Here is a 10,118-nt window from a genome sequence, read left to right as displayed (position 1 = left end):
AGACGGAATAAGTAGCGTCCCCTTTTCCTTTCACTTTTAGAGTTCGCTTATTAGCCCTGCTAAAATGTAACTTTTCCCATTGATGAATTCCGACGCGGGGGTGGTTTCTTAGGGTTAGTGGACGGCGCTTCACGCTTTCCGGTTTCGTACTTTTTATCCTGCCCTTCCTCCAAGAGGTTAGAGTGAAGGAATTCAGAGTCTGGATACTGCGCACAAACTCCGGACCATTTTGTCCTCCTAACAACCCTTTGAGGTAGGCAAGGCGCTGAGAGAAAGTGACGAGTCCCAGCAAACCCCCAGCGAGCTTCATGGTTGACCGAGGAGACTCTTAGGTCCAACAATTAACCCTACACAGCTTCTCTCTGTGCATCCATATCATTGTGACCCTAGGATTGCAATCTTTGTTTCTAGCAGGGCATCTGCGGCTTTCATTATTGCTGCGCAGCAGGCAGGAATTCAAGAGGCGGTGCCTTTTCCATCCGCCACTAGCTCAGTGCTGGGAAAGCTTCACTCATTGGATTTCTGCCTGCCATTGAAATGTTAAAAGCTGAGAAAGCCCCTGCAAGAGAAAAAGTGCCTGAAGGTAAGTGATGCCACCCTCTTGACAGGCAGACTAACAAAGAAAGTCAGTAGGGGGTAGCAAGCTACCTTTCAATGAAATCAAGAGGTGGTGCAGGGAAAGAGAACCTATGGCCCTCCAGATGTTGAACTCCTATCATAGCTGCCAAGTTATCCCCTTTTTACAGGGATTTCCCCTTATGCTGAATAGGCTTCCTCGTGAGAAAAGGGAAAACTTGGCAGCTATGACTCCTATCCAGTGCAACCACCATAGCCAATGGAGTTGTAGTCCAGTCCAACAACATCTGCAGGCAGTGCCAGATTTACGTATAAGCTAAACAAGCTACTGTGTAGCTTAGGGCCCCACTCTCTTGCCCCCCCCCCAAAAAAGTAAAGGGAAAAATTGGATGTACATTTCCAAAATATAAGATTAAAAAATAAAATTTACATACAGCAACAGTGTTTTGTGTTATGTAGGCTCCTATGATGTAAGCAATGGGCCCCGCCTGCTCCCTAAAATATCACTGGTTTGCTCATTTCTGTATATAGGATGCCTACATTCTGCATGTGCAAATGGCTTTAGATGCCTATTAAGTCCATAAATTACCATATAGCATATATTAAACACAAAAAACAGCAACAATTTGTTGTTAACTAAGGACACCTGGACATATAAGGACACCTGGACATTACCTTCAGTAGCTTAGGGCCTCATCAAACCTAAACCTGGCCCCGTCTGCAGGGCACCTTAGTTGCCTGCAGGGCCGGCTCTAGGTATAGTCCCGGTGGTGCGGGGCTCCAGGGCGCCGGGCCGGCAGGTGGGGCGCTGCGTGGCAAAGCCGCGCAGAAGCCATGCTGCACGCTGTGAGGGGGGGGGCGCCAGAGCGATCTCCGCGCCTCAGTGCCAGGGCGCCCGACCTGCTCGAGACTGCCCTGGTTGCCTGTTCCTGTTGTTGTTGTTTAGTCGTGTCCGACTCTTCGTGACCCCATGGACCAGAGCACGCCAGGCACTCCTGTCTTCCACTGCCTCCCGCAGTTTGGTCAAACTCGTGTTCGTGGCTTCGAGAACACTGTCCAACCATCTCGTCCTCTGTCGTCCCCTTCTCCTAGTGCCCTCCATCTTTCCCAACATCAGGGTCTTTTCCAGGGAGTCTTCTCTTCTCATGAGGTGGCCAAAGTATTGGAACCTCAGCTTCAGGATCTGTCCTTCCAGTGAGCACTCAGGGCTGATTTCCTTCAGAATGGATAGGTTTGGTCTTCTTGCAGTCCATGGGACTCTCAAGAGTCTCCTCCAGCACCATAATTCAAAAGCATCAACTCTTCGGCGATCAGCCTTCTTTATGGTCCAGCTCTCACTTCCATACATCACTACTGGGAAAACCATTCCCAGTTCCTGTTATTTCTTTGCAAAGAATGCTGGTTGTATTACAATATCAGGTTTCCCTTTGTTTCATTATCACATGACACAGTTGCTCCATTAAATGTAGATACGTATCCCTCCCCCCACCCCACCCGCTTCCAGTAGGTGGTAGGAAGATAAGCAGCTTGGGAGGCATCAAGAACTACGTCTCCCCATATGAACCAACCTGGACCCAGCAGTCATAATCTTCATTTGCCTCTTCTGCAAGAGGTCCAGAGGGTGGCAACACAAGAAAGGGTCTTTTCTGTGGCGACTCCCCATTTGTTGCATATCTTTTGTTGCATATCTGCTGCGACTCCCCATTTGTTGCATATCTAAGTTGCATATCTTTAGGCGCCAGGCAAAAAACATTCCTATTCTCCCAGTCCTTTGGCTAATTAAACAACCTATGAACTTATTACAGGTAGGTAGCCATGTTGGTCTGCTGTAGTCGAAACAAAATTTAAAAAATCCTTCCAGTAGCACGTTAGAGACCAACTAAGTTCATACCATTGACAAACTTAGTTGGTCTCTAAGGTGCTACTGGAAGGTATTTTTTTATTTTGTTTCAACCTATGACCTTTTAAGTGTGTGTTTATGTAATTTTTTGTTACAAAGTTGTGCATTTTTGTGTTTTTATATTGCAAACTGCCCTGTGATCCTCAGATAAAGGGCAGTGTAGAAATTTAATAAATAACTAGTAATAATAAAGAATAATAATTGAATAATAAATCGAGTCATTTTTTTTCTCAAAGCACAACTTCTTCACTGTACTAAATGTACAGATCAGTTACTTGTTCCTGCAGTTGTTAAAAACAATAGCAAAGCTTTCATTCACATCAGATGGGTTCTCAAAAGAAAGCAAAAATGAGATATGATGTACTGTGCTGAGCTTGTACCTGCTTAGCCTTGAACAAGTCATTTTTTCCGAAGGACTGTTATGAAAATAAAAATAGACTAATCTGCCTGCTGCATCCCACATATTTGTGGTGATGTCTGATAGGTGGGATCTTGTGGGTCCTTTTGCTGAGATGACTCCTTCTTGCCATGCCAAAGTCACCCAGCCTAGGAGGGCGCCCTTGACATGGAAAGGAGCCATGGTGGTTGCCTGAGGCAGAGAAATCCTCTCATCCTAACAGATAGTATTGGAACAGGGAGAATAGTTACAGGAAGAATAGCGTTTATCTGATTTACAACCAGCCACTAGTCTGTTGTTGGTTACACCCACTCCCATTGAATGTCGGACTAATTTGCGCCATGCATGATAATGCGACACACCCAGTGGAGACTATTGGCCCTTTGATCCCTTTGTTGTTGTTGCTTTAAAAAAAATACTCTCTAACTTTGGGAAGACACTTTATGCACATGATGAGGTGGACTCTAGCCCAGGCATCCCCAAACTTTGGCCCTCCAGATGTTTTGGACTACAATTCCCATCATCCCTGACCACTGGTCCTGTTAGCTAGGGATCATGGGAGTTGTAGGCCAAAACATCTGGAGGGCCACAGTTTGGGGATGCCTGTTCTAGCCCATGGAAGCTTCTACCACAATATGTTTGTTAATCTTTAAGGTGCCAGTGAAGTTCTTCCTATGGGTACAAACTATATTTGGGTATAGGTCTGATGTATTTCAGCAACTAGTGTGCCCTAATTGAAAAATTCCGTGCCTGCAAAATGAAGGCAGGAACTAATCAGCAAAGTAAGGGATTTCCAGAAGTCTTATATCTGGAATTAAGTTCCATTGACCTCAAGATTAGACATTTGTTGTCACTGCCGGTAGATGGCGCTGATGTTCCTTGTAAACTCGCATTCTACGGTAGCACCCTGGTTTATTTTAATGCGGCTCTGGTGATTTGAAAGGCAACACTCAGCTATCATATGCATTCTAGGTGCCACCACAAATACAACTGCAGGATAGGCAGTCTGCATGGTTTGTGCTGCCTTAGGAGTCGGGGTAAGAAAGCATGTGTAACTTGAAAGTAAGTCTCTTTGAGTTTAATGGGAATTTAGGCTGCAGTCCTAAGCCCCATGAATACAGCAGGCCTTATCAAACATGTGTTGGGAGTGCACCGCATCTCAAAAGTGCATGGAATTGTAGCCCGAGGCACTGAACTTTTGTGGAACGTACTTTTGAATAAAAATGCATCGGCTAGGGCTTTGTAGCACTGTGTTTCAACACATCAACCAGAATGATCCACCTTCAACAAGGTGACAGACAGGTTCCATGATTATGTAGCCCACTCCTTTTGAGCATTTACGGTATATAAAATTTATATTTATATAGAATCATGTTGTTTATGGCACCCGTCTTTCTCAGGAAACAATGGAGGTGTGTGTACCTTTGGGGTGAGGTCAAGCTGTTGGACATGGAATCATAGAATCGTGGTGCTGGAAGGGACCCCGAGGGTTATATAGTCCAACCCCCTGCAATGCAGGATTTATTAATTTATTAAAATGTCCCTTTGCTTCAATGTGTGTTGGTTCAGCGAACACTTTGAATACACATTTCACATTCACTTCTTATTATTTTTTAATGACCGGGGCATGCAACATGACAGCTGTTTACTCAGATGTAAATCCCATTTAGTCCAATGAGTCTTAAAGGTAAAGGTACCCCTGACCATTAGGTCCAGTCGCAGACGACTCTGGGTTTGCAGCGCTCATCTTGCTCTATAGGCCGAGGGAGCTGGCGTTTGTCCACAGACAGCTTCCGGGTCATGTGGCCAGCATTACTAAGCTGCTTCTGGCAAACCAGAGCAGCACATGGAAACGCCGTTTACCTTCCCGCAGGAGCGGTTCCTATTTACATGCTTGCACTTTGATGTGCTTTCGAACTGCTAGGAGGGCAGGAGCTGGGACTGAACAACGGGAGCTCACCCCTTCACGGGGATTCGAACCGCCAACCTTCTGATCAGCAATCCCTAGGCTCTGTGGTTTAGGCCACAGCGCCACCCACGTCCTTACGCCAATGGGTCTTACTCGCAAGCAAACATGATTATTCTGTATCACTGAAGCCCATTATTCTAGTTACAGGTAGGTAGCCGTGTTGGTCTGAGTCGAAGCAAAATAAAAAAATTCCTTCAGTAGCACCTTAAAGACCAACTAAGTTTTTATTTTGGTATGAGCTTTCGTGTGCATGCACACTTCTTCAGATACCATTATGTTTCTCTGCACTGCATTCCTCTCATACTGAAATGCAAAATAGCTCAGAAGATGGAGAGCCACCACCTCCCCCGTTGCCTAGGCAACCAGATAAAGAAAGGTGCTAGCTTTCACATGTGCCTTCTGGCAAGTACCGTATTCTTTCAACACTCACTCCCCCCTCAACCAGCAAAACAGCAAGGAATTGTCTAGAGAAAACAGAATGTGGTTCTCTAAAGTCACAGAAACATTTTTACTCAAAGTAGAATCTCTGTTTTGCAAATTTTTGATAGAAATGCTTATTCCTCCCCAGCCTGAGTCTCAAGCCATCTTTCACCAGCCAGCTGCCTGCCATATCTTTTGGACTGCAACTCCCATCAAGCCCCAGCCAGCACAGAGGGTGTCAGGTTGAGGAGGGCTCACCTAGGCTGTTTAACAGCTTCATAGAATGCAACAGGTGTAGTAGTCATCTCACCAATACATCTCCATGCCAAGAGGAACTGCACCCACTGTATTACTGCCTGCCATGCCGCTGATAAAGAAGCAGGAGTAACGAGCGCAAGGGATTCAATTGTGCCTTCGCTGGCTGCAAAAGGAATAATACTGGAGAAAATGATAGCTGAAAGCTTGTTACTGTTTTGTGACATCTTGTTTGGTCCTAATAAAAGTATTGCTTTTAAAATAGATTTAAATCAGGGGGGCAGGGGGAGGTTGCTTATGGAGCAACTCATTTCCATTTGATTTTTATGTGCCCTGGAGAATTTAACAAACTTAGCCATTCCGGGAGGGATCTACACCCAGAGGAAGTTTTAATTTCTTTTCTGCCACCTGAAGAGAGACCACGTTTTGAGGATTTCATCCCCTTGGCTTAAACCTACAGAATTTGGCTTCAATTGACTCTTTCCACCAAATATGATCTCCAGCTTTGCTAATATAAAGGCAAACATGTTTCTCTCTACTTCTGCTTTCTGCGTAACCAGAAACCTGTGCGTTTTACTCCAGGTGCAGGACAGATCTGGGTAACAGCCAGGCTTAATGGTGGTTTAAAATGGGGAGCAACCATGGCTTCTTTATCCCAAAATCTTTGGTATGTAATTTGATGTGTGTAGCATCTAAAGGAGGCTTTTCCAGTCTAAAACATCCAGCTTACCACTATTTTGGACTGGTAAAGCAAGCACTATTTTATGACATTTCAGTTTGTCCTAATAAAAGTATTGCCCAATGGTAGCCAATTCATACAATGGCACCTTAATCACTCATCAATATATTATTACAGCATAAGCATTTGTTGACTAGATTGCACATGGTGATAAAGGTTGAGCAGTTGTAAGCAGTGAGGCCGGAGGGAAATAAACTGTAAGTACCATAATAATATAGATAATGATAGTTCAGTTACAGCTAAAATGCATGCATTTACAGCAGAGGTGAGAGGTGATAAAACAATCAACTTAGTAATGGCCAAATTAATTAACATCTATAGTGGGAAAGAGAAATGTGGCTTCTATTCAGACCCAAATGAATAGAACTGAACTTGATCAGTTGCAATTCAATTGCTTCAGTCCTCAGGAAATAGTTGCAATTAATACTTTTAAGCTCTGCTGGTTCAAAGATCCAGGTTGTATACCAAAATTGCAGCAAGTGTTGTTGCAGGGTTGATGGCTAAAACAGTTTCAGGTGGTGTCTTCCGAACATCCTTGCAAACTAGCTTAATTAGAAAATTAAGAAAGAATGCCACAATCTGTCATGAGGATTTATAAGAATCAGCTGTAGTGGTGCTACTTAAGAAGATTGCTGTTTATGAGGGGGGAAAGTAAGTAAAACTCTTAGAATGGGGTTTTGTTAAGTAAAGAAACCTACAGTATTAAAAATAAGTGATTGCCTTTATTGGTTTCTGTTTAAAGTTTTTGGGGTGTGTGTGTGGAATAAGTAGAGTTTAGTAGTAAAGTATTGATATTAAATTAGGAAGCTATCACTTCAGACCTAAGCCAGCAGAACTTCAGTTTTCTAGTTATTAGCCTGATCTCTTCTCTTGGCTCATAAGTTCAGCTGTGAAACTATATTAGCTCTTTCTGAACTGTCTATTTTGGGTTATGACCTTGGGCAGAAGAAAGAACAGCTTTTCTTATTCTGGGGAAGATTGAAATATACCCTGTTAAGTTCTTGACTTCTTTGTTTTAAAAAAATTGTCCTTGTCCCCTTGTCAGCTTCCTCTACTCTAGGCTTTGCAGAGAAACTTAGCTTGGTAGAGGAGTATGCAGATTTCAGGCTAGTGGGAGGCAGTGTGAAGACTTGGCTGTTGGCTTTGCTGGGTTGCAGGGCCAACCCCCTAGCATTCAACGGAGTGAGGCAACTGCAGATAGGCAGTGGCAGTGGCAAAGACACACAGCTTGTCATGCTCCTGTTAAACTAGTTTAGTATAGTATAGTATTTTCTACATTAGTTGGCAGCGTCTCTCCAGGGTTTCAGACAATAGACTTTCCCCAGCCTTACGTGGAGGCCATAGGTGCCAACTCCCTGGGGCCCTGGGTACCCAAGCACCCACAAAATTCTCCAAGGAGCATACATGCTGTATGGCACCCACGGATCCGGGCACCCACGGTTCTGCTCCCCTTCCAGTCCAGTAGTTCCCTGCCCACAGAACTGTGTGTGTCTGTTTGGGTGAATGTCATAATGTCTTTTACATCAGGCAGCAAAATGTCTTGGCCATACCTGGAAGGTTGGAACAGCCCTGATACTGCCTACAAAAATGGCTGCCCAACATTGTTTCAGACAAGTATTGGAGCAAACTTGATTAATTTTAACTTAAGTCACGGGAGACAGCTCCTAGGGGCCGAGGTCCCTTTGCCCCCACAATAAAATATTTGAGAGGACCGCACCCCCAAGTTGATGGGCAGTGCCATTCAAATGGTGTGCACGTGCCGTGTCATGTGATTATATGGGGCAGGGCTGAGCTGCCTCCCCACCCCAATATTTTATTCAAGTTGACACCCCTGACCTAAGTGCATTTTAGTGAAATAAATGCACATTGTTCCCTAGTGTTAAATTTTAGACTTGATGGCAGAAGCCTGTCCTCTTGGACTTTTAATTGCTGGATACATAATACCTGGCTATAATCCTATACATGCACAAAACATATTCTGAATAAATAAGCTTTGGATCACGCTGCATGATAAAATAAAATTATCTGGCATTAGTAGAGAAAAAGCAAGTGCCTAAATCTAGTTTGTAACTTGGGGTGATGGGTAACTGAATAAACAAAACTCCTTATCAAAGCTTTCCTTTGAATTCCATCGCCAGGTGCTCCTAGGATTCTGAAGACTGACCTCTTTTCCTTGGGAATTAAAAAATGTCTTCTCAAAACTGTTCTAGTTCTCTGTCACTGAAAGACGTATTCGAAAATGGATTTCTGATTGGCGCTTCTGGTTACAGCATCTCTCCGGGTAGCAGCTGTTTCCTAGAAATGAGCAGCATCCCTAAGCCTGATGCATGCGACAGTGCAAGCAAAATGCAGAATGTGACAAGGGGAAGCTCTCTGGCTCTAAAGGCATCAGAATCCTCCATGAGCAGCACAAAGGAGAACCTGCAGGCCTCATCGGATGCTGTCACATCTTTCTGCAAGACTCCCATCCAGCCATGTGCCTTTGACTTGTCAAGCTTGAGCGCTGCAAATGACAGCAAAACCAATTACACAGAGGGTGTGTTCCACAACACCAAATCTTCTACTCCATGCAGGGAAGATAAGCCCTCTAAACCGACAACTGACAATATGTCAAAGAGCTCTGAAATAAATGATGTTGCAGTCTTCAAGAAGCCGCCACCGCCACCGCCAATATTGGAGATCTCTGGAATACAAGCCACTCAGGACAATGTACTTTCTCCAGAAGCAAGCTTAGAAGAATTTGGGTCCCTGGGCTCTGTGAAGCTTGATACGCCATCTCTGGAGATGTCAAACCTTGCCATGCCTCTGTGTGGTGGTAGTGCTGTGTCTGTTACTATTACAAGAATCTAGACTCCCACACTTGGATCTGATGCTTCATTGGTTGGGCAAAAGCTCCAGGCGGTTTGCACCATCCAGCTGTCTTGCTATGTTTCTTGCATTCTCTTTTCCAGCTAACAGGTGAAGCATAAATGCAAATAAAGAACTGGTCACATAAGGCACTTGTGCTACGTGGACAAAGGCATGAAACCATTTGATAAGGAAGCACTTGGACAACTCTGTCCTTCTCTTGCTGAAGGTAACTCAGAGGCCTGTGTGGTCAACCCTAACTGGTAGCTGAAGAGCCATACTTCAGAGCTGAACAAGGTTTAGTGGGATGTTTTACAAGGCTTCTGTTGCTTAGAGCACATTCTGTTGCCACATTCAGAATATTGACATTATTGACTATTATTGCAGAGACCCCCTACAATGCAACTCGTGTGATGGGCTGAAATGGAAGATGCGACCTACAGGTAGAAATCCATGTTAAAATGCTGGTACACAGAAAGAGCAAAAAAAAGGGGGGGTTTCCTTCATTTAACTGTTGCATCGAAAAACTACTTGTATTCTTTAATGTCCGATTTGTGCACATTGTGTTTTTGTATAAATGCAAATAAAGAGACTAATTCTCTCTCTTGTGGTGCAACTGTCAGTCGCCTGCTGGACTCCAACTCACATCAGCCCCACCCTCAGCTCTGAATAAAGCCACCAAAGTTATATTAGAACATCCACTATGGACTAGTTTCTCCCACCCAGACTATCCATTGATCCCTCCTGGACAGGGCTGGAAAAGGTTTCCTTTTTAGGATAGGAGTTTCCCAACCAATAGCACTCTTCCTAGGCCTTGGACATCTTTGTAGCACTACTCCCGGCTCCCCTCTGACAGCTGCTTTTGGTTTAGCCCTGAAAACTGCTTGTTTTATAGTGGAAAGAATAGCATCAGTTCCTCCAAAGGTATTTTTTGGTGTCCCGTTCTCCCCCCCCCCAAAAAAAAGTTAACTGAAAACAAATTGAGTTCCGAAGTTTTGCTGAATGTTAACAATGA

The 10,118-nt window shown here is 44.3% G+C and overlaps 1 protein-coding gene across 1 annotated transcript; it reads left to right on the top strand.

Annotated features, from left to right (window-relative positions):
• Positions 1 to 418: 418 nt before the first annotated feature.
• LOC118089515 (uncharacterized) lies at positions 419 to 9,626 on the top strand. The gene is made up of 2 exons (XM_035124280.2): positions 419 to 583; positions 8,395 to 9,626. The coding sequence occupies exon 2, from the start codon at positions 8,444 to 8,446 to the stop codon at positions 9,104 to 9,106; it is 663 nt and encodes a 220-aa protein (XP_034980171.1). The 5' UTR covers positions 419 to 583; positions 8,395 to 8,443; the 3' UTR covers positions 9,107 to 9,626.
• The last annotated feature ends 492 nt before the right edge of the window (positions 9,627 to 10,118 follow it).

The sequence above is a fragment of the Zootoca vivipara genome, chromosome 7, assembly GCF_963506605.1.
Source record: "Zootoca vivipara chromosome 7, rZooViv1.1, whole genome shotgun sequence".
Lineage (NCBI taxonomy): Eukaryota > Metazoa > Chordata > Lepidosauria > Squamata > Lacertidae > Zootoca > Zootoca vivipara.
The sequence above is the reverse complement of the archived record's forward strand: the minus strand, read 5'-3'. Positions and strand labels throughout refer to the sequence as shown.